The sequence below is a fragment of the Rattus rattus genome, chromosome 4 (assembly GCF_011064425.1).
Source record: "Rattus rattus isolate New Zealand chromosome 4, Rrattus_CSIRO_v1, whole genome shotgun sequence".
NCBI classification, from domain to species: domain Eukaryota; kingdom Metazoa; phylum Chordata; class Mammalia; order Rodentia; family Muridae; genus Rattus; species Rattus rattus.
In genome coordinates, this window is record NC_046157.1 from 41,715,758 (window position 1) to 41,741,122 (window position 25,365).

The window sequence follows — 25,365 nt, forward strand, 5'->3', positions numbered from 1 at the left end:
CAACTCATCTGGCTGGACTGTCCTCCAAATATCCATTTCAATGTAGTCATTTAGCAGAAAGAGCAAGGGACCCATATGACTTCCATAGTGACCAGCTATAAGCCAGTGTCCTCAGGAGCGATAGCTGTCCAAAGAAATGCTGTTTCCTTTGCAAGTGAAGGCTAGATAGGAAATCATTTTAGATTCAAAGACACTTTTGTATAATTAACAACGAATGAAAAATCTTGTGCTAATAAACACAATCTTTTTTAAAAGTTCAAGATGAAATGGTTCCTGTGCACCATAAAGGGAAAAGATAACTAGTAAGCCAGGACCAGAAGAACTGTGGTGGTAAAAATAATTCAGATTTTAAATAGACGATGCTTTATACTGTATTTATTTGTGTATCTTCCAATCTATGTCTATCTTCAGCTCCTGACTTTTAACTTTCGAGGAAAGTAGAATACATTCTATTGCCATAGTCCCACATTATTCTCCCAAGCAACTAATAGCAGATGAACAGTAAACATTCAACTAACTGTGCTTTGAGCAGCTCTCAAAGAACCAATGATGTGCCTTAGTTAAAATCTGATATATATATATATATATATATCAGATAATATATATATTATTTCCTCTTTCCAAACTTGTGTCAGCTGCGGTGTTGAGCAAGTGGTGGCATCACAGGCATGGGATGCTATTGCTTTCTAACATTGCAACTGTCTCCTCCACATGTTAAAGAAACATTCATTTTCCTACAACTGTTGTCCCTATTGCTGGAAGCGACGTGCTTGCTATTAAATATCAAACCTTATCATTACTCTTTTAAGATATAATTTTTCCTATGTAATTCTGAATTTTTTCCCAAATTAAAAAGAAAAGAAATGGTTTCAACTTATGGCAATTGACTTTGGAACCTCGTGGCATAAGTCCTATTTTTAAAATTCATAGTTACTGGGGAAAAAAATGACAGTTACTGAAACATGTATAGAACAGGTGAAACCTCACTCCACCTGGCTAAGTGGACACGTTAGGGTTTTTGGCTTTGTTTTTTTTTTTTATTTTAGCACAATTATAATTGCTATTAGTAATAAATGTTCACAAAAATGGCAAAGTTATTTGAGGGAAGGCTTTGTAAAAATTTTATATTGCTTAGGCTATATTATAAATTACATGGAGGGAAGAAGAAAAAAAAAAGAAAATCAAGTTACAGAAAAATTCCAAACTGAAACCCTTTAGAAGAGTTGATATGTAAATATCTCTGAGCTAAATTATGAGCTGCTCTGGGCTCTGCCCTGCATCCCACCCTGGCATCTGACCCAGTTGCTAGGCCAACAGCCTGCAGAGCAAATACACAATGGGCCATTGGTACACCTGTTCTTTTGGGGACACTAACACACGCACACACACACACACACACACACACACACACTTCTGACTAGGTAGTCCTGCAGCTCAAAGCATTGCCTCTATCATGGAGAAATAACCTTTATACAAGAGATTACCATGGACTCTGCACTACAGAAGAACCCTCCAACATCCCACAGCAAAACTTCATGAGTAGAGAGGAAATTATGCAAATAAATACAGTATGTAACAGTCACCACCAACCTCTTAAGGCTTATTCAAAAACACCTTTTTAAGGGAGCACAAAGAATGACTTTCGTTAGTTATGATGTTCCAAACTGAGATGTTTCGTCTGATTTGAATAAGCAGGTTATGAAATCATACAACATGGAACAGCTAATATGAGTCCACTTGGTCCAACACAAGTGTCAATACTTGATCCGTAAATCTGCCCCATCATTCCATTACAATCTGCTGTGCACAGGATTAAACATGCAGTTTAGATTTTATTTGTACATGATGGTCCAAACTTTCACTTAAATATAACTTTCCAACTACTATAAATGTTTCGAAGCATTGTTTTCAAATGGATTTTTTTTGGTGTGTCATTTTCTTTTCTTCTATTAAATCTCTTAATTATTTTCCTTTCCTTATTTTTTTACATGGGATACAATAAATATCCTGAAAAGGAGGAGTGGACATATTGCCCAGCATAGAGTCCAGCAGCCTGTTCTGAAGGCATTTGGAGGAACACCCGGTCTCCGGGCCGGAGCAGCAGTACTGCGCTTCCAGATGCCTGGTCCAGAAAGCCCTTCTTGTACTCGTCGTATGTGTACATCATGGGCTCGTTGTTCTTGAAGAGAGCAACCCAGACGTTGCCTCCCTTGCAGTGAACATGGTAAGCAAAGTAGTAGACACCCGGGACTTCGCAGGTGAAGACTCCCGTCTGCGGGTTGTAGTTCTGTCTGCCGTTGTATAGGAGCTTGTCAAACTTCACTGGGGCCCCCACCGGTGGGAAAGGTACAGTCAGCTCGGCAGTAAACGCGGGCATCTCATAGGGCCCTCCGTTCTTGCCCTTTTTGCCCGCATAGGCATGTGGAGGCTTCACTCCATCAATTCCTAGTCCCATATCTGGTAGATACTCTCCCTGGGGTGATGGTGTAGGGGGCATCACAGCTGGGGGGCCTGGAGGGCCTGGAGGGCCTGGTGGCCCAGGAAGGCCAGGTTGGCCTTGAGGTCCAAGGGCACCAGGTTTCCCCGGGGGACCGTGAAGTCCTGCTACTCCTGGCTTCCCTACACCAGGGAACCCAGGGGGCCCTGGGAGGCCTGGTTCTCCTTTGGGGCCTGGAATCCCAGGGGGTCCAATAGGGCCACTAGGTCCCGCAATCCCTGGAATACCTGGGGGCCCCTGTAGACCCTGATCCCCGGGTATGCCAGGTTCTCCTTTGGGTCCAAGCAGCCCTGGAACACCAGGAAGTCCGGGCAATCCTTTGTGACCAGCTTCTCCCTTGGGTCCTATAGGACCGGGCAAACCCCTCATGCCAGGGGGACCTACTTCACCAAGAAAACCTGGCTTCCCAGGGAAGCCCTGGAGGCCTGGCTCTCCCTTGGGACCTGGTGGACCCTGTGGTCCTACAATTCCACCTTCTCCTTTGGGTCCAGGGAAACCAATAGCTCCTGGAGGGCCCATGGGACCCGGAATTCCAGGTAGGCCTGGCTCTCCAGGGGGACCCCCTATTCCAGGAGCACCTACTGGCCCCTTTTCTCCCCTTGGCCCAAGAGCCCCAGGAACACCCCCAATACCCCGGTCCCCTTTAGGCCCTGGGAAGCCTGGTTTTCCGACCCCTGGGAGACCTGGGGGTCCAGGCAACCCTGGTAATCCCTGTTCCCCTTTTCCACCTGGAAATCCTGGTTGGCCAGGGATCCCATCCTGACCTGGCTTTCCAACTCCAGGCATCCCAGGAGGTCCTTGAACGCCTGGCACACCAATAAGGCCTTGTGGTCCAGGTTCCCCTGGAGGCCCTGGCTTCCCCAAGGGACCTTGGGGTCCAGGAAAGCCAGTCACTCCTGGTTTTCCTACTCCTGGTAGCCCAACCGGGCCAGGAGGGCCATGCATACCTGGCGGACCCTTCAGACCCGGCAAGCCAGGCATCCCGAAGCCCTTCTCTCCTTTGGGACCCTGAAGGCCGGGAGGTCCTGGTGGTCCTTTGGGCCCTCTCTCACCTTTTGCTCCTGGTTGCCCTGGTAACCCTGGCCCACCCGGTTTCCCAATGCCAGGAAGTCCATGGGGTCCCGGAGGTCCTTGTGGCCCTGGGATTCCCATAGGTCCGATTTCCCCTTTGGGTCCAATTTCGCCTTTTGCCCCCGGCATTCCCATGGCTCCTGGCTTCCCAGGCATTCCAGGCATACCCGGCTTTCCAATCCCTGGGTATCCCTGGGGCCCTGGTTTTCCTTTGATTCCAGGCATTCCATGACCTGGCAAACCTGGTGGCCCAGGTGGTCCTCTTGGTCCAGGTTCTCCACGGGGACCTTGTTCTCCTCGCAAACTGGCTAATGGTATTTCTCCTGGAAAAGTAGAGAAAGGGGCAGGGGATATTTGTTATCTCTTATTATAAAGAAGTAATAGCAGCCATTTAATTTCCAGACATTTGCGTTGGAATGCATTGAATGGGAAGACTAGAAATAGTATGTTGCCCATCCTAAGCCTTCCCCTGTACCGTACCGGGTACTTAAAGGAAAATCAAGCTGTCAGTTTCGGTGATGTATCTGAGTTGCTGTTTTGAAAACTCTTACTTGCGTCTGCTTATGTAATCAGTATTGGTTAAAGTTTAAAAGCTAAAAAAATAAAATTAACAAAACATTTCCAAGCGCAAAAGTTGAAGATCTTATTGTGTGTCCCTTTTACAGAGTTTGGGAAGGTGGAGTTGGAGTAACAGGGGAATAAGGCATCGTCATTGAGCCCACTTAGCAGAGATGACCACCTGACATAGTATTTCCATCTCCTTTGTTTGGGGCACGCATTGGTGTGTATTGTAGAGAATGTTGTCGTCCTTCTGTTTTTATTTCTTTAATTTTTTAAAAACATTTTTTCTACTTAAAAGTTATATTGCATTTTCCCCATGACCTTATTATCAATGTAAAGATTTTATTATGAACCAACAAAATTACATGGTAGATGTTTATGGGCTTCAAGGTGATGGTATAATTTATGAATAAAATATGGAATAATTAAACCAAGTTAATCAACATTTCTGTCACTTTACACACTTAGTTTTGTAGGGACAGCTTTGGAAGTCGTTCTTCGTTTTAAATATAATAATATATTGCTAACTGTTTTTTTTTTTTACCACATTTGGTAATAGATCTAGAAATGAATAAGGACAAAATCAAAACCATATTCTTGCTGCCTGCCTTACGTTTTGCACCTCTTGTCTCTTGTCTTCCCCATCCACCCCTCTCCTCAATTCCCTACCTGCTATAAGAATGACCAACATTCTATCCTCTGCCTCTGTACATTGTTATACTGCTGCGTGCTAATAAGATCCATGGTTCTTGCCGTTCTGTGCCTGGCTGCATGTGTTACTTTTAATTTAATAATGTGGGGCTAAATGTTTCCTCATGTGCTGAAAAGTGGGTGATGAAAATCATTCTCCCACGCACCCAGGAAAAAAGAAAAAGCCTTTCATTTTGCACGTGGTCTGACAAACACCTCTCCACATCTGTCTCCTAGGCCCAATGAATTTGCTTAGTGTCTCTGACATGCTGTAGATTTCTCAAGCCACAAATATAAGTTTTTGGAATAAATTGTGCTGCTTGGAAATTGGGCTTTAGTTCAGAAGTGAATAAGGCACTTTAGGGTGGCAGGCAGTTTACACAAGGAGAGAAGCTTGGTTTAGGAACAGGAAGTTTTGTTTATCTTTCTGGCCTCGGCATGACGTGGTGACTGGGTGACTTAAGCTGCCAGCTTGCCTGTTTTTCTACTACACCGGCATGCCACTTCACTGTGCTTAGCAGGCAAACAACTCCCTGAGATGTCCCGTGCTACTGGGAAGGGTGGGGTGCAAAAAGAAAAGAAATACGCGCTTCCGAAGTTGTCCTTCAACTACACGTAGCATTTAAGTCTAATCGTTGTGCTGCTTGCTAAAGTACTGCCAGGAAACAAAAGAGAACCTCGCAAATCATATTCCTCCCAGACAGGAATATTCATCTGATTACAGATGCACCAGGAGCCAGGCAGGCCAAGCAAGGAGGGAAGGAAGGAAGGAAGGAAGGAAGGAAGGAAGGAAGGAAGGAAGGAAGGACGAAAGGAAAGAAAAAAAGACCTAGATGATTCCCTCAATGGTATGCCAGCTCCTAAAGAGTAAAAATGTATGGAATGTTTACATTAACACATACTATAGGATTAGTAATCAAATTGTAATCAAGGGAGAATCCAAGAAAACATTCTAATAATAATAATTTATTAATACATTAATAGATTAATATTGTATGTTAATATATTAATATATATTAATAATTAATAATTAATATTAATGGCACAACATGTTACTATGGAGCTCAGGGTGGCCTCACACTTGTGATTGACCCTATTGCCTCAGCCTCCTGACTACAGGCACACACTACCACCCTGAAGTATCGCACCATATTGGGATGCCTGCCGCACAGTGCCTAGACCACAGTCCTCCCTGCCTGAGCATCTGGAGTGACTGGCAGCTGAGACCACTCAAAACCCCTCAGTGCTTTAGAGTTTACTCAGCACCAGTTGCCCTCTATCACTGATTCGACAGTCTTATTTTAAAGATCAAGGAAGTGAATTCATAGCTTTTGATTTCTGGGTTCTAGGCAGCTAATCAAGTGGTTCTCCAGAACAGTGGTTTCTGCCATTGGAGGGAACCAGTGGAGACGACCTCCACTTCCTTCACTGTGAAGGAACCTGTGAAGGAACGCTACTCTGATGCTCCTATGTTCCCTCAGATGCTGCGCTTCTGAGAACTCCAGATAAGCAAGTTGAACTTATGGTAAGTATCTCTCACTAGTGGGTACTTTGTAGCTATAAAAGACCTAACAAACATTCCTAGACAGTAACTTGGAAATTTTCTGTGCCCTTTAGCTTCCTGATAGGTTGGTGACTGGTTTGAGTTCTTTAAAGCAGCACTGAACACTTGGAAGTGTATCACCTACTTCATGAAATGTTTCACTGTATTTTTCTTTTATATATGTTCCTGAAAACATTGTTTCTTAGCTTGGAAGAGGTTTCTTTAACCCCCATATCTTGCTCCTTCTGCTTCATGAACTCCCTGCATCTGACTCAGAGTTCACATATAACTGATGAATACTTAAATAAATTAATAATATTCATAAGAATAGACTGTGGCTAAATATGCTCTGTTCAATCTTTTGCTAGTTAAAATAATAAAACCAAAAATAGATTATAATTATATATTTCATGATGCTGAGGATCAAATCAAATCCCTGTATTAACTTTTATTTTTAAAATTAAAATATAATTACATCCCCTCTTCCTATTTCTTTCCTCCCTCCAGTTTCTTCCATGTGCACCCAATTCCACACAAACTCATGCATAAATATATAAGTAAAATCTGTTGAGTCAATTTAGTGTTGCTTGCATGTATATAATTTTAGGGCTGAACACTTGAAATTGGATAACCGGACCTGAAAGTCTTTTCCTTGTATCTTTCTCTAAGTTTGAACCTTTAAAAAATTGGCACTTGATTCACAGCAGTAACAAATTTAAAAAATAAAACTGTCTACATAGTTTCCTTCTTAACTTCTAAAGTTTAGGAGTCTGGAGAGCTGCCATTTTGAAACTGCAGTATGATGTTACCTTTGCCTTTTTTGGGCACCACTTCCTTGCCCACTCTTGGCACAGGTTGGATTTCCTTCATATACTGGGGTAGGTGTGGGTACTCTTTGCCATACTGCATGTGGGGCATCTCCTTGCCCATGGAAAGGCCATCCTTGCCCAAAGGCATATGAGGTACTTGCTGGCCCAAGGGCTGGTACTGTGGAATTTGTGGTGGTATCTGAGGAGGGATTTGAGGTGGCAGAGGCTTGATTCCATAGTAGGCACCGGCCTGAGCGAGTCTGACGGAGCTCAGGGAAAGGATGAACAGTATTCCCAGCAGCTGTAGAGGCCTGGGTGGCACAGCCATCACCTGTGGAGGGAGGAACACAGCAACATAGTGAGCACCTCCAGGCCAGACTGGAGTGTACAGACTGCTCTCTGTTTAGAGACAGAAGATTAGGGGATGTGGAGAAACCCACTGTCTCCATTGTCAGAAAGTTACACGAGAAAAGACCATAAAGTGAAGTTGCTACCTTTTCTTTTTCTTTTTCTTTTTCTTTTTTTTTTGGAGCTGGGGACCAAACCCAGGGCTAAATCCCCAACCCCCAAGTCGCTACCTTTTAATAAGAACTAGAACAAATGCCAGAGAGGTTGAATCTGTCAAATGAAGGCAGCTCTTGGAATATAGTCTAGAGATGGCTAATTTCTCCGAATGTCAACTCTGGAATTTTCCCATAATGTCAGAAAACCTGATCTTTAGCTTGGGATAAAACAATCCAGAAAGAAGACACTAGGGTAGGTGTGGTGATAGGATCGACTTTGCCAACTGAATATCATTGTACTGGATGCTCCTTCCTAGAAGGTCCCCTGGAAGCAGCGAGCGTGCTTCCCCCTTCCTGCCTCCTGGCTGGCTGGAATGCTGATATGTTGCCGGGAAATGGACCAGGACACCTTGGACCATCATTTCATAAAAACTATGCATTGAGGATTGCGCAGCCCTGGTTGATCATGTCGGAGCTACATCGAATCATTAAATTTGGAAGAGAGAATTTGAGTGTTATCTTTTCAGCTCACTTTTACTTGGACAGTTCTAACTTGGTTCAATGGGGGCGCTCTTCCAACTGGAGAGCACGTTAAAATGGAAACGGTTAAAATGTGTAGGTCATGAAGATTATGACAGGAGCTGAAATTGCTCACCTGTTAAATGTTTTTCTGGACGCTTACGGTTGTCATAAATACCTATAAATATAAATGTACAATAAGTGTAAAAGCAACATCAAAAACTACAGAGAAGGGGCATTTCATTCGATGGTGCCAGAAGGTCATCGTAAAAATCACCATCATAATTATGCACTTTCTCCTCTACTTAAATAACTATGAAGTAACTCGTTCAGAATTTGGCTAGCTGCACTCAGAGTCCATTAAAGTTTATCTTTGAAGTTTTATGAAGCGAAGGGATCTTACAAAATAAATTAATTGCATAAATAAGACACAGGGAGATGACTGACCAGTCACAAGAACAAACTGTTTCTAAGCTATTTAATGGTTCTCTCTGCAAGTCAACAGTTAACGGAATAAATATAAGCGGGTTTTATCTGTTTATAAGAGCCAGCTTGAGGAGACCTCTGCTTGGTAACACCCTAGGCTAGAGACCAGTTCAGGAAAATGCAATGTGAGAGAATGGACACCAGGGGGCAGGCACGACACACTCCAAGTCTGTCCAGTGCTTTCCCCCACCTCCGCCATCCACTGCTGTACGCGTACTGCTCTGAGTAGCTGCTGTAAGCTCACACCTTATTAAAGGTCTAATTGAAAATTAGAGAGTATCACAATGCTGGAGAAGGAGAAGTAGCAAGAGCCTCACAATCTTTAATGCAACTATTCCTGGAACGCCTCAAAAAGACCTGTGTGCAAGTAATTTGAGTCCCCTTTCCACGGGTGTTTTTCCTTCTGCCTAACTTAATTGTGGATTATAGTGTCTTGCTTTTTTTTTTCTTTCTTCTTCTTCTTCTTTTTTTTTTTTAGAAAATCTGTGTTGGATTTGCGACATCCTATTGAAGGGTAATGCCAAAAGTCTGAACAGAACACAAAAGTATTGGTTAATTAAAAAGAAAAAGAAAAAAAATTAAAGTAAATCCCTACCAGAAAATTTATTGCTCTCCCATTTCTCCAAATATACAAATTATTCGGGTTTTTTTTCCTCTAGGGAATAGGTGACGTAATGTTAGCCATTAAAATGATTTATAAAGCATTCCCCATGATACGATCATCATAGTTATGAGGAAGAGTGTTTATTTCAAGCATCTGAATAATACGTATACTGGTAAGAGGGAGCAGACAGCGAGTTGTTATTTTCTGTCCTTCTAAATGATTAAGTGGTTATTAGAAGCCATTGGGAAAGAGCCATCAAGTGAATACTGATTTATTTTGTATTACTATTAACTTATTTTAGATGTAAAAGAACATGTACGGTAAAAGCTCAACTGAAATTTATTAAATTCCTACCAGAAACCATGCTAGGCCCACCTGAGATACAAGGTTGAATATAATATGGTCAGTGCGTCCTGACCTCAGAGAGCTACCCTGTTGAAGTGGAAACGTGTGCACCAAGAAGGAGTAGCAAAAGACATAGAGAAAAAAATTGTCCTCATCATCTCCTCTTCTTTAAAATCCCTTATTTTTGAAGCAGCAACTTTGTTCATTGCTTCTTCATGTTTGTTTTCCAGAGACAGTTTATAAATATGGAACTCAACACAAACTGCTTTAAAACACAAAAGCAACTCACTATACATACTGTTGGTCCCCCAGCCCCCACCAAGACTGGTTCTTAGGCTTTATTTATTTATTTATTTTGTCTAGCTATGAATAGTTAAACAAACCCCACCCATTTCTTCCTTTTTTTATAAAGTCTTAGTTTTATTGTAACTGCCTCCTGATTTTAATATCCAGTATCTGTAAGGTACTCACCAGTGACCCGAAAGTGTTAATTCATACCAGAAATGTGTGGTAATACCTGACATAGAAGCTAGGAACTTCATTCAGCCTTTTGAGGCCGAACATCCCATTATCGAACCTTAACCGTGTGGTGCTGCCGTTAGTAATAGACTTACACGCTTGGCGTTTGCCCTCCCAGCAATGCACTCACCGCACTGATTATACTTAAGTAGTCTTTAATCCAGGACTCACTTGTGAAATGCTAGAAAACGAAACGGAACAAGATGCCTAAAAGTCCAGGTGAATCCCCAGGGCTCAGCAGGACCCAGCTTCCCCCACACCACTTCCTCTCATTGGCTTGGCCTTCCTCTCTCTCAAACCACCTCATCCAGTCGGCCTTCTGCCATTTCTTTGGCTCTTTGTTTAAGTAAACTTTGCTCAGTTTTAACTTGAAAATTTATGGAGGAATTTACCGCTTGACTTAGCCCTACTAATTTCCTTCTGGTCCCTGAGGAGAGTTTTGGTGGTCAAAGTGGTATCGTGGTTCTCTCGCATCGTTCGAAGAATATCAGAAGCGCTACAGTAGAGAAACACCTACAGGGAAGAAGCCGTCCCAGAAGCCCCTCTGAGGCGCCATGTAGTGGGTTCCTGTACCTCTCTTCCTTTTCTGAAGAGTAATATGCTGTGAGTTTTCTCTGCTATTTTTCTTGCTTTCTACTTTTTCATTTATGATATGTGTGTGTGTGTGTGTGTGTGTGTGTGTGTGTGTTGCATGACGGTAAGAATATTTAATGGGTACAGAGGTGTAGACAAGGCATCTTTGCCAGCTGGGTAGACTAAGTGATGACTCTCATGACAAATGCCATACACTCTGGAACTCAAAAAAACTTAACGTTTGAGTTTTAGCTCTGCAATTCTCCACGCCTAGACTTTGGGCAGATCCCTCATCTCCATTGGGTCTCAGTTTTCTCACCCATGACAATCTCTGCCCACTCATCAGAGCTGTTACAGATAGTAATATGAATTCTTCATAAGCTGAAAAGTACCGTTTAAAGGTAAGTTATGACTAATAGAGCACAACCAAAAAGACAAACGAAAACCAACTGGGACTTTCAAAGGAAGAGTCTAGCCAAAGTAAATGTGAGGTTATAACTGTAACAATGATAAACGTAAAGTGATTATGGCAAGGATGGCCACTAAAACACACTCAGTAAACATGGCCAAAAAGCAAACACAACAACAAAAACCACACTCGTTAAATATGAGAGGAAAAAAAAGACCCATTGAAGCAAGGCTGTCATTTATCTTGCTGTCAGAATTGCCAACCTCCATCTCTTTGAATAGCTTCCTGAATGTTTCCTGTAGTTGGACAAGGTTGGAATGAGCTTGTATTTTCTCCTGCGATCTGTGATGTATACCACACTAGACTGACATGATACATATTATTTTAGAGGCTCTGAGTACACCGTTTGTCCATTTATCCTCATAAAATTCTGGATTGCTGTACAAAACAATAGTTAAATATTTAACCTTCAGTCTTTGCTCTGTATCTAACTTGGTCTTGTGCATTTGTGTACATGTGTGTCTACGGCGTAGTGGGGAATTATTGTATTATCTGCCAGCCTCCTCCTTGTCTTGATATGGGGTTTGTGGTTCCTCAAGAGCCTTGAAGAAAGGGAAAATGAAGTAGATCATTCTCCCAGTATTTCCCAGAATTGTTCTTCTAACTGTCCTAAGGAAGATTATCTCTTGGTTGCATTTTTCCAGAGCAATTCATTCATTGGATACAGTTATTTATTGAGCTTCAGGTTTAATTTCTTTTGGGTGGGGGTCGAAGGATAGAATGGTTAATTTAAAAAGCCTTACCTTATTGAACTTGCTTTCTAGTATTGACAATTGATAAACAAGTACAAATAACTAGGAATATTGGGTACAAGTGCTGTAGACAAAGCTAAGCAGGTGTGTCTAATCTACTCAGGTTCTAGCGAATACACAGTAGGTGGTTGTCATTTGTTCATCAAAGCTGCCATGATGCAGCGCCTCAGACTGGGTGTGGTAGACAGTGGAGGTCAAAGGTCTGGAGGCCGCAGAGTTGGAGAATAAGAGGCCGGATGGAAGGTGTCTGGGGAGAATTGCTTCCTGGCTTACACCATCATTTTCTTTGTCCTCGTGTCAGGGAAAGGTGAGGATCTGTTTCCTAAGGGCACCAATCCAAGGGGCTCTTTGCTCTCATGACCTAATCATATCCCATGCATTTCCCAGCATCACGTTGGTGGTTAGGATAACATCACAGGAATCTGGACGCAAACTCGTGGTACACAAAGTAGAAAAAAGCACCCAAGAAACATTTTAAGTCGGAGAAACTAGAAAGGGTGGTAGTTGAAAATGTCCATGAGATGTAAATTATAAGTAAAGATTTGAGTATTGACATTTTTAAAAAAAAGATTCATTTATTTTTATATTAACATGTGACTGTTTTGCCTGTATGTAGGTATGTGTGTGGACTGCACGCACGTCTGGTGCCCATAGAGGCTAGGGTTTCAGAAGCCCCGGAACTGGAGTTATAGACGCTTTCGAGCTGCCCGATGGATGCTGGGAACCAAACCTGTAAGAACAAATGCTCTTACCCACTGAGCCATCCTTGCTGATTTTAAAATAATCTCTCTTAAGAGGCCAAACAGGAACAGAGGGACGATTCTACCTATTACAATACAGCTGTGGGGTATCTTTCCACTAATACCTTGTTTCAACAGTAGGCCCCTCCCCTTATCTGTCACCTACAGGTTGGCGTCTTCATTACGTTTTCTCCTTAGGGGTGTTACTGCTTTTTAATCTCTCAGATTTCAAACCTACTGTAATATTGCGCTGGTGATAGTGAAACACGTCAGACTGGTAGCTAAGTAACAGAAATTACTTCCCCACTATTAAACAGGCACGGACTTCCAAGGTCAGTGCTTTGTATGGGCGTGACTCTACCGAGCGCTTTTCCGAGCTGTACTGGGAGTCTTCATTCTGTGTCTTCACATGATCTTTCTTGTGCGTGTTTTGTTTTTCAGTCACCCCAGGAGCCCCATTTTAATTTAATTTCATTTTTCCCTTCTCTCTAAATATAGTCATTTAGACTATGAATGGGGTACCGTGGATTAGGATCGTAACAGATTTTGAGATGGGTGAATCAACTCAGAACACATACTTTCTCTGGACCAACTCGATTTCTAGCTTACGCTTTAAGTGTTCTCTGCCTTCTCAGTCACCATTATTTAACTTAAAGTGAAACATAATTAATTGTAACCAACTTTCTATTTTTTCTCTCCATTAGCCAATATGCCTGAGCTTCTAGGAAAAAAAAATGTAATTTTGGGGAGAGAGGTTGCTCAGAATTGTTAACAAATCTTCATAATCAAAGCTCTTGAGGCTGAGACAGACTTTCAAAATCATTCACTAACTCTCAGCCCCTCCTTACAATGTTAATGGTCATTAATACAAAGCACTAATATTTTCCATTTGGATATTAACAATGATGGAAACATTTATAAAGAAAGCCATTGTCTTGTCACCTAACTTTGTTGCTTTGAAAATTATATGAAAATAAACAGTTTGTAAGAAAGACTCGATATTTTTAAATCATAGTCAGATGGTGGTGGGGCAAACCTTTAATCCCAGCACAGGAGGCAGAAGCAGGTGGATCTCTGAGTTTGAGTCCAACTTGGTCTACAGAGTGAGTTCCAGGACAGCTAGGGCTACAGAGAGGAATCCTGTATTTAAAAACCAGTAAATGAATAAAGAAACTAATTAATAAATAATTAAGATAGGGCACTAATCTATGAATAGAGCAGAATATCATTAAGATTCTCTTATCACTTTCTAAAAAAAATAGACCAGTAGTATTTGGTTTTGTTCTAGGTTTTGGACTAGTCCCTGGTTCCTCCTTACCTAAGCAGTGTCAGGAATGGCTTCCATGTTGTGGGTTAGGCCTTAAGTCAAATCATAAATTAGTTGGTTAGTGTCACTAGCTTTCTGCAACCATTGCCCTAGCATAATTTGCAGGCAGGACAGCATTATAGATCAAAGGGGTTTTGGCCTTCTCTTGGGCACTGTTCCTTCTGTTGGTTTGCCTTGTCCCTGGTGTGCTGGCTTTTGTTTTGTCTTGTTATATTTTATTTTGTTATGTTTGGTTGTTATCTCTTAGCAGCCTGTGCTCTTCTAATGAGAGGCAGAAGGGAGTGGATCTGAAAGGAAGGGGAGGTGGGGAGGAGTAGAGGGAGGGGAAACTGTAATCAGAATGTATTAAATGAGTAAAGAATATGTTTTCAATAAAGGGGGTGGGGAACAAAAGGTCATGTGACCATGCTTTGCCTACTCCTTGGTTAACCAGAGATCTGAACTTTTTTGTAATATAAACATTACAGATGTAATTTATTCCATAACTGATATTATTACTCTTGGGATTATGGTTTCATTTTCTCTATACTATTAACCAGTTTTGATATAATTTAGCATAATCTCAATGTTCTTTTAATGTGATTTGCAAACATTAAGATTTTAAGCTTTATTTTAAACCAACTTTGACATCATGTTAAATACAGTCCTGACTTTGCTTAACCTGTCAGGAGAACTGTATTTTGAATACTTTGAGGGTTATTCTTTGCTGTGGACACAACAAATCTGAATGATGTGATTAAAAAACAATGCAGGAGAGGGAGAAGTAGAGATGGAGTGGGGGACTATCCTTCACTGAGAGCATGCTTTTTCAGAACCCGTTTTAGACTGGGAGCCGAGCTTCTGAGTGGTCTGACACCCGGGTTTCAAAGGAGGATAGGACCGACTATAAACAATAAAGGGAAACATATCTATCTGTCTTCCCAGGGAATCCAGTACAGGTTAAATGTGTGGTGTTCATTGCTACTTGTGAGGGCTCAGTGAAAAAGATATTTCCTGGTTGCAGCAGCAGTGAAGAAAAATTAATACGTATCAGTTGTTACAGGATATAAATTGTATTATGTATATATGTATGTATATATATTATATGTGTACATATAATATGTATATAGGACATATATTGTAAATTACCCCTTTCTCTTTTAGACATTGAAATCTGAAAATTGAATTCTTTTGTTGGGATGGATTATCATTGAGAAATCATTCAGTGCTGTGCCCAGATTGGCTTTGAATAAAATTGATTATAATTGAGAAAATTGGAACTGGAGAATGACTGGGGGCAGTGACCATCTAAGTTATAATCATTTTGATTATTAATTTTTAATAAGTTCATGATTAATTTGTTAGGTCCAGAGTATCGTGTCATCTAGGCTGGCTTCAAATTTACTGAGGATGACTTTGAACCTCTGATCCTACTGCCTTCACCTCCCCACTCCCAAGTGCTGCTCTTACAGGCAAGCACAACCACACCAGAATCTGTAGAGATTTAAAGCTATTAGAGTCTTTCAATTGCTGTCTTCTCATCCTGTACTTACATGATTTATTGCTTTCTCGAAATCCAGGACTGCATACTTATCCTTGTTGCTTTTCAAGATAGAAAATTAAAACTCCTCTTGGCTACTTCCAGGAGCACTGCATCTCCATCTTATTTTGTGAGGTATAGGTCTATCTAATTACAGTCTAACTTTTCTCAATTTTGTCCTCCGCACAACCAACCTAACTCCCTGTCTGGGAAGTTGTGCATAACAAAATAGGATCTTGAGTTTGATACTCTTTGCTCCTCAGACTAGGTATTCATGATATCACGAAGCCACTGGGGATGCGAATAGGCATATAACAGAACCCCAATAAAATAACCCCATCAGATCCGGGCCAATCAATCCAATGGATATATCGGGCAAGATCATTCAACAAACATATCATGGTTTTAATTCATCTTTCCAACTACTTCTATCAGAAGCGATGAGAACTAAGCTTGAGTTGTACACTTCACTTACAACCCCAGATCCTATTATAATTAAGAACCCACCTACAAGCAGAACATGACCTGTGGGACATGCAGAACTTGAGAAGTCCATTATATTTTGCCACGAAAATGGGCCACACACGTAAACCCCCCTGAAATGAGTGGCCAAGCAGCACATTCCAACAGGTCCCTAGAGGAGATGTCACAATACTCTGGGTAACCAATTGCAGCGCGCCCTAGATTTCCTAATATCTAATCGGAATCTCTTCTGCTGGTCTTTAAGCTCATTTCCTTTTTCCATTCTCAAAGGAGGTGGGAAACATCTGGAGAATATTTTCTCTTAAAATAATAGCTCACATATTTGAAGCCTGTAATTAACTCCCTTTGTTTCCCTAACTGGAATATTGTCAGCTGCTAAGCAGCTTACAAAACACGTGAGAGAAGCCTTGAAAGAGTGCATTCTGCAGTGGAATTGCTCCCTTCCCATGAATGAAAGTAGCATTGTTTTCAGAGCACAGAGCGCCTAAGCTGTAGGTCTGACTCAGTCACCCATTCCTGCCTCAACATCATTTCCTTTGCTTGCAGAATGAGGATGCTGGTTAGTAGAATTCAAAGTCATTTCTCATTCTGATGTTTTCTAGTAACCAAGAGTGTGAAGAGAATTTACACCCCTCATAGGTCAGTGGACTTCCGATGGAGATGATCAAAGTTTCTGTTTTGGAAAGTTAGATATAGCTCATAATTCCAATAACTTTTCAATCTCTAGTCTTACAGTTGGGGATCGAATTCATAAAGCCTTTTTATAATTTTTTTCCTTGAAAGATAAGCAGAATTGGATGAGACACCAAAGGAAGACCCCAGATGGGAAACAAAGTTCAGAGTATAATGTCTGCCTTAAAGAGGATTGATTCAAAGGTTAAACACAAAAGTGAAGGTTGTTGAGAATTCTCTAAAATGTAGCTGTAAAGGCCAGATGTGGTTTTTAATCCTAGCATTCAGGAGGCAGAAGCAGGCAGATCTCTGTTGAGTATAATAAGGTCAGCTTGGTCTAACTAGCAACTTCTAGGTCAGGACTGCACAGTGAGACGCTTCCTAAAATTAAATTAAATGAATACGTCTACGAATTATGTTCTCTTACAATTGTGTGACCTTAACATTCTTGCAAAGTCATTCAGGAAATATTGACTTTGAAGTAAGAGTGGCAAGTGAATGGGCTGGAGACATGGCTCAGCCAATAAAAGTACTTGTTGTTCTTACAGTAGATCCAGGTTTGGATCCCTGAACCCATGTAAATACAAGCATTGGCAAAGGCTTCCCATGAAAAAGTTATTGCCCGTCTATGGGCGCAGGGTACTTGTGGTTGAAGTGGTCCTCTGTGGATAAATGGAACTAGCTTAATGAAGTAAGGTGATAAAAATTAGGCTCCTCTCTAAGCATCCTAGGCCACAGACCTGACAAAGTTAAAATCATATCCTGCAGAAAGACAGAAACAGACTTGCTTCCTGAATGGCCCTCACCTGAGTGTTAAGGACTGGGGAGCCCTAGGGTGGACCTGAGGTATGGGAGCCAGGAAAGGGAGGCTAAACGTTGGACTTTTACCTCCTCTTTTCTCCTCTGTTGTAATCCAAGTGGCATTTCATCAGCGCACAGCACCCTCCTGGAGAGGTTGAGGGGTTACAGGAAACTCAGGTGGCATACGATGGTGTGTCTTACTATTAGAGAAATTGACAAGGTTTTTGAAAACTGGGACATCTGAACTGTTAAGCACAGTGGGCTCAGTTTCCAGTTGGCATGGGTCCTTACTGGAATCAGAAGGTAAAGGCCTTCACAGGCACGTGTGTACCAGTGACTTCTGAGGACAGGCCGCATGGAAGGTCTTTCCTTACGTTGCATTCTGTGTGGCCCGTTGTATTCACTCAATTGGTGTATACGGAGAAGACCAAGCCAAGTCCTGTGCTGGCATTCTCTTTTAATGAATGAGCTGTTGTGTCACTTGATTATTCACGTTGGTATTTTAATAAGAAATTGTGAAACAAATTCCCCAGATCAAGGGTCAAATGTGAGCTTAATCCATTTTTCCTGTATACTAAAATATTTATTATTTGAATCTTTGCATGTGGTGTAAGTGTCTTGTGGATTTATAAAAGAATTGAAGGGTCATACCCAGTGTTTGCGTTTCCCTCTAGCTTTTGGGACAGTTGTTTTGAGGAGTTCAGTTGTTAACATTTCATTTATTTGAGTCATGCAACTGTTAATAACTTGATAATAAAATGAAATCCCCAGAACTGTTATCATACATAGGCAGAACATTAAATTGAATCAACCACTCTTAGAAAATAAAACTAATAATTTTCTTCCAAAATTGGTACCTCCCTTCCCTTCTACGCCTCCGCATGCAGAATTAATTTCTGGTCAGAACACTAGTCTTTCTAAAGTTACAACAGTTAGTCCTGAAAAATTTCTGAGTTGTAAAAGAATTATAAGGAAAAAAATCAAGTTTCTTGGTCAGTGAAAATATGTTTGTTTTTTTTCCTCTGTTGCATGGTTCCAGAGCAGAAAAAAAAAAATCATTCCACATGACTGTTCCCAACAAAGACTTTAAAATTTAAATAATTTAGTCCTCAATCTGGGACTAAGCCTAAAACACCAAACTGTGATAAATTGTCAGCCGCAGAAAGGGCAGTCTCTAAAATCCTCCACTTTGTAACCGCAGCTCCATCCAGATAATTAGCCTGCGTGGTAACATCCTGCCCTTTGAACACAGGCGAAGCAAGCACAGAGTGTAACCAAACCGCAGCTATCTCGGTATTGCGAGTCCCATTTACTTAAAGGGTGGGATTTATTTTGAGGGAGAGCGAGATGGATGTGCTGTCTGGGAGGGAGATCATACGGTTTTCAGTTAATCCAGTGAACATTCTTCAGAGAACATGGAAGTGGAGAGAGGATAGAGAGCTATGCGAAGGATGCCAGATTTGAAGGACACAGGAGGTATGCAGGCTGGAAATGTGCAAGGAAGTTTTTATGAGCAGAAGTCATTACAAGGCGTAAGCAAGCATACAAAAGCATATAGAGCAACACGGCAGACGTGCTTCGTAAATGACTGCCCAGGGCACGACTGTCAACAGGACGCCGGCACACGTAAAAGACTCTGCGGGTTGCCTTGTCTGTGACCTTCTATGCAGTCGAAGTCTTCCTTTTACTAAACTATAAAATGAAGGGAATGAGTTAGACCAGATAGAAGCCCAATGCCTGGAGTGGGTAGAAGAAGTGCTGGTCTGTGGCGAATGTGGTGTAATTGGAGGGTTCTGAGCTGCCCACCACCTTCCTGTCACGGGAACATTCTTTTTATTTGGGCAGCTCTTCAAGTTTGTAGAGGGAAGCCAGAAATCAGTCCATGCTGTAAAACTTCTGAATTTAAAACGGTGGTCCCCGGGATCTCTTGGACACTGAACCACCAACCAGGCAGCATACACCAGCTGATGTGAGGCCCCCAACACATATACAGTAGAGGATGCTGGTTCTGGACTCAGTCAGAGAATAGGTACCTACCCTTGAGAAAGTTGGGGCCTCAGAAAGTGGGGAGGTCTGGTGGGGTGGGGGTGAGGGTGGGGGCATCTCTTGGAGACAGCAGAGAGGGGGAGGAGGTGTGGGAAGTAGAACAGTGGGAGGGTGAACCAGGAGGGGGATAAAGTCTGGACTGTAAAAAAAATGATTAAAGAATTAAAAAAAAAAGTTGATTCACTTTAACATTATGTGGTAGAAGTGAGGTCTTCCCCTTCTGCCAAAAACGAAAATGTCGAAAAGGGTTCAACCCTGTTTCCCCAGATCCTTCTTTTAATTTGCTGGACACCTCTGTACCAAGTAGTCTCAAACATCTCTCATTCTAAAACACTGCCTCCATTATTTCCTGGGCCACGATATTATTTTCTAAAATTTTAAACTTCTTGCTTTGTATCTGTCCATTGTCAGTGGATTAATTTAATTACAAACTTCACAGCATTCTAACAAAGGTTAAGGTACAATATTATGAAATTTTATATATATGTGTGTGTGTATACCATATACATATATGTGTGTGTTTTCATATATGTTTACACATGTTAAATGTATGCTTATGTGTGTATATATATGTGTGTTTATAAGTATATATATACACATACAGAAATATATGAAAATTAAGCAACGAGGTTGTAACACAGGAATGTGTTTAGATCAAGTAAAGAGCTCAGCACTAAACTACGCTAACTTTATTTAAATGAAGAGGAAAAGGATTAAAAGAAAGAACAGTGTTGAGAAAGGAGGAAGAGGAAGGCAAGGAAGCAGGAGGAAGGGAGGATCTTGAGCATATTTTCCGACACCCTGGAGTCTTATTTTTGAAGAACATGGATGATAAGAGTGTTTTTATTCCCTCTGCTCCAGATTCTGAAACTAGCCCGACTTTTCTACAGGGATAACACGAGCAGTGACTACAGAATCCAGAGCTGTATTTTTACTGTTGGAGGAAATAAACTTCACAGACAATGGCTGCAGATTTCTGGTCTATAGCAATCAGCTCACTGCTTCTCCTAGCTTGGTCTCTCTGGGCTTCTTTGGGACTTCAGGAGTAATGTTGCTGTCGTGAGCTCTTTGCTGTTTTTCTTATTTTGAGTTGTATCTGAGCTATGTACTCCCTACCTTGGTTATTAAAAAAAATACTGAGTTTTGATTCTGACAAATTCAGTGTCATACGGACTTCTTTTACATACTTGTTTTATAGTGCAACAATTTGCTAACTTCAAAGTACCAGGTAAGCATGAAGCCTTACTTAGCCATGAACACCTGTCTAAATGTAAAACATTAATTTCCCCCAATCAATACAAATTTATAATTTATTTTGAAAAATAAGCTCTTATGCAAGAGTTGTAGAAGCTAGTGATCAAGGGGAGGTACACTCAGCATAAGCTATTCAGGTGACTGACCACAGGAGTAAGAGGGAACTTTCTCTTTGTGCAGTATATCTGCATTTAGTTCATAGCTGAACATGGAATAGACTTGATGCATCCTTTCAAGTGAATATATGAACTGTCTCACTTTCATCTTGTCCCTTGCTGAACCTAAACACTAAATAGATCTCAGGTGGCATGATGACTAACTGGGAGTGGCACAGTCACCAACCCTGTATCGATAGAGCTCACTTATGTGCATACTATTTTTATCCTCATGCCCCTAATTTTGTATCCTGATGTCTACTGCCAGAGTGTAAGAATGGAAAATCTCACATAATAGCCATTTTCCCCTCAAAGTTAATAGAGAGTGTTGCTTTTGAGTTTTATAAACTTTATAAAGAACAGAGAGGCATTGGATGGCCTTAGAATAAATGAGATTGGTGGCTATTCGTTGATTTACGAGATGTTCATAAGGTTCTCTTTACGATAAAGGGCACAGCTTTGGCTTGAGCTGTAGCATAGTGCCATGGAGCCATGGAGGCAGTTTTCAAAATCTCTGGTCTGATTTTAAGTTAAAGCCTTTAGCTGTCAAGTAGCTCTCTCCTTTCGTAAAGGTAATTCCTGACGCACCGTTTCTTTGTTTACAAAACCTGAGTGATGGACTGAGTGATCCCTAATGTACTTGAGAAGATTTACTGCCCTGTTCCTGCTCATGCTGTTACCTGTAGTTATGCTGGGTACTGACAAGCGTCAGGCAGTAGGTCGGGGGGTTGAGAAGGAGCATGAAATCCCATGTGTTGAGGAGGAGGAGGAAGAGGAGGAAGAGGAAGAAGAAGGGGAGGAAGAAGAAGGGAAGGAGGAGGAAGAAGGGGGAGGAGGAAGAGGAAAAAGAGGAAGAGGGAGAGGAGTAGGAGGACGAGGGGGAGGAGGGGGAGGAGGAGGAGGAGGAAGGATGAACACTTGCTTCATACTCCTATGCAGTGTCCAACAACATTTTGCAAAGCTCTATGTTCTTCACTGTGGTTGTTTGTGGGCCGCATCTCTGCCATGAATTTCTGTTTCTTCGTGTGGAAACCAGCCAAGGATACATTACTGGCCACCTACCCACCTTCTTAGGATGACTCCTCAGACTTATTTTCTTTGCTTTCTCCTCCTGCTGGTTTATGGCTTTCCCTTATGTAGCAATAAAACTCTTGGAGAGCCCTCTTAGGGATGAATTAATGCCACTTAAGTATGTTTCCGTTAGCTGCCCTTTGATGGTTCTGTTTAAAAATAAAGGGAGAGTTGGGGCAGCTTGGTTCTTATTGAAATTTTCCTTCTCTCTGCTTTAAAATTACCATTCCTCAGAAACAGTTACACTCCAAGAGAGCTTTGTTAACACAACACAGACACACAGACACACAGACACAGACACACACACAGACACACACACACACACACACACACACACACACACACACACACACACACATCTGGGAGATGTTGTCAGAAGGTAAAATCACCATCTTTTGGAAAAGTATTTACATTACAAGGAGACCAAGCTTAGCCTGTGCAGAGCTTCCCTTACAGCCCTTTGAATACCAGAAAGCATGCCCAAATTCCAGAAGGAAAGAACGCCATCTTGTTCTCCACCCTGATAGCAAACAGACTGAGGATCTGTTGTCATGATCCCATTTCAGTCCTGCATAGCCTGCCTACATATTCTACTTAATAAGTCATCTGAATCTTGCATTTAATCTATGCTATCTTTGGGACAGAATGGCCTTTAGGGTTTAGTACCTCTCTCCTCCTCCTCCTCCTTTTTCCTCCTCCTCTTCCTCCTCTTCCTCCTTTTCCCCTCCTCCTCCTCCTCCTCTCCCTTCTCCCTTCCTCCTCCTTTTCCTCCTCCTCTTCCTCCTCCTTTTCCCCCTCCCCCCTCCTCCCCCTCCCCCATCCTCCTCCTCCTCCTCCAGGTTCTCAGGGTTAGATGGTGAGTGCATTATCACATACTATTCTAGTTTCCTTTTGTCCCATTCAACAATTGTGAGAGGAACTAAACATAACTCAAGACCAACTTGGATATCACTTTTTACCTCAATGGAGGCAAAGGCAGATATGCTTAAAAAAGAAATGAAAAAAAAAAAAAAAAAGCCAGAGCCACATCTGCTCCTTTTTTCTAGTTTCCTCTTCATTTGTCCTCAATTTGTCCTCAGTCATCATCTCTGATTTCTTTGCCCTTTACCAGATACCTGGTTCCCACTTGGTGTTTATTATATCATTGGATCACTTGGTGCCTGTGCCAGAATAAAGACTAATGCTTTACCAAGGGCATAGTGGGATACGCGAGTCAAACCATCTTTTCTCCTCGCTTGATCAAGGGCAGACTTCACGTAAGCAAGGAGACATGCTAATGTGGGAAGGTTCAGGTAGCCCCAAGAAATACTCATCTTTGCCTCAAGACAAAATAATTCTTCACAGCTCTACAGAGTGCTTGAAATTGCAACTAAATTTCTATAGACTCTAGGAAAGTTAGTGCAGCCTTAGAATTGTGATAATTGACTGACCCATGATTGAGAAAAGACCAGGGATATAGGAGTATTAAGAAGTTTGGATGGGCTGTCCTGACTGGGACTGTGCACAGGGTAATGTGGAGGCTGAGGTTCACAAGTGCCTTGGAGAGACTAGAAGCATCAGATGGAGGGAGGAAGCTGAGCCTTGCCACAAAGCCCCTCTACCAGATCATGGAGATGAGTGGCGGTTATGATGCCAAGATGGGTGTGTAGCTGTTACATAACCACTAAGAGGTGAGTGTGAATATATTCAAGAGGGATTTCCTGGAGACTTCCTTTTTAGGAGTAGAGCCAACCTCTAGCAAAGCTCTTTGGAGCCTGATTGTCCCCTAAGTTTGTGCTTCAGATGAGAAGTTTTAGTTGTTGGCAAGACTTGGGTCTCAGCTTTCTTTCCCACCCTCCCATGGCAGGGGCTGCTGCTTCCTAAACATGTGTACATATGGAGTAAATTACTGGCATTTTTGTCATATCACATAGCTAGAGTTTCAAAGCATAGACACTATTCTAGGTAGGAAAGAAGCTGACTCTCTCCTGCAGCTACACGTGACAAGTGGCCAGGAGAAGGCCAAACCAAGGTTCTTCTATGCTATTTTTATCTGAGTCTCTGATCACATCAGGGGGAGAGCTAAGGCTTCTCTAATCAGCAGTTTAAATATCTCACAGTCCAAGGAGCAAGCGCCCTTTCCTGGAGTCTGACATACAAGCCTGCAGAATGACTGTGCATATTCTAGTCTGGAATGTGCCAAGGATAACCAGGAGACCCACACATTCACGACTGCTTCCCTTTCTATAACTTTCTCCTAATAAACACAGCCTGGCCCTTTGCCTTGGTAACAACCTTCAGATACCGTCCAGACTTCTATTTAAAGAGATTAGAGTTCTCAACAAAGGAGGAGAGAGATGTGCTCATCGGGTAATTAATCAATTGATCCATCCATTCAATACAGTTCAATATCCAGCAAATGCCAAGCAGGTGCTGGAGACACAACAATGAGCAGTAAGTGAGATCCCTGTCCTCAAATGGCTCAGAGCGCAGGGCTGCTTGGCTGAGCCCTGGCCACTCAGACACCTCCCCTTGGTCAGTTCTACCTCTATGAGTTAGTAACAGGGAAACATTGAACTCCTGTGTATTGGGCTGGCTGACTCACTAAGATGATAACTGCCAACATTTTTACAATCTCACGTTGGCTCCCCTCCACCTCCCAGCATGTGATTGGGCTTCTTCTACTGACCAGTCCTTGAAGTGTATCCATAGAAAACAAACTTATTTCAAGATCTGTCTGACAAGACTTGCAAGGAATGTAAATAGAGGACACTTCTGCATAGCAGACACAAGTAGCATCTGAATAATCCAAGTACATAACCTTATACAGGAGTACAAGGAAGCAATAAGTTATTCATGAGAACTGTAAGAAATTGAGGGGGGGTTACTACACTTACATATTATATGGCATATTGAAGCAATCTTAATATATCATAATAAATTTGACCATTGCTTGTTCTAACTTCTGACATGTCAAACATAACTGTAATGGCTATATTCTAAGATGTTAATTTGTTTTCACCTAGAATCAACTAAAACCCAAGCGGCTGGGTATACTGGTACAGGATATTTTTTTTTTCTTAATGAAATTATTTGAAGTGGGAAGACCCACTGTTAATCCTGATCTTTTCAGGTGAAAACATTTACCTTTAATCTGGGCCATTCTCCTGGTGGCAACCTATATAAAAGCCATGGAAAAAGGGAGCTTGCTCTCTTTGCCTGCTGTCTGGCAAGTCCATTCCTTCCCGGACATCGGGGCCAACTTCTTCAGGACACCAGTGTATACTGAAGACCAGATGGACATCCAACCCTGTGACCTGAACACCTGCTGGATTTCCAGCTTTTTTTTTGGTAGAGAGCCATTGTTGGACTACCTG

At 41.9% G+C, this 25,365-nt stretch overlaps 1 protein-coding gene across 2 annotated transcripts in view; it reads right to left on the reverse strand.

Annotated features, from left to right (window-relative positions):
• Window positions 1-1,979: 1,979 nt before the first annotated feature.
• Window positions 1,980-25,365, reverse strand: part of Col8a1 (collagen type VIII alpha 1 chain) — a 128,895-nt gene continuing 105,509 nt past the window's right edge. The window contains exons 3-4 of one of the 2 annotated variants that reach the window (XM_032899323.1): window positions 7,172-7,502; window positions 1,980-3,888 (exon numbers count right to left, since the gene is read on the reverse strand). In XM_032899323.1, coding sequence (XP_032755214.1) covers window positions 1,985-3,888; window positions 7,172-7,499 — 2,232 coding nt within the window. In that variant the 5' untranslated portion in view covers window positions 7,500-7,502 and the 3' untranslated portion in view covers window positions 1,980-1,984. Of the gene's footprint in view, window positions 3,892-7,171; window positions 7,503-25,365 lie in introns of those variants that run through there. The other variant, XM_032899322.1, reaches the window with a different exon arrangement.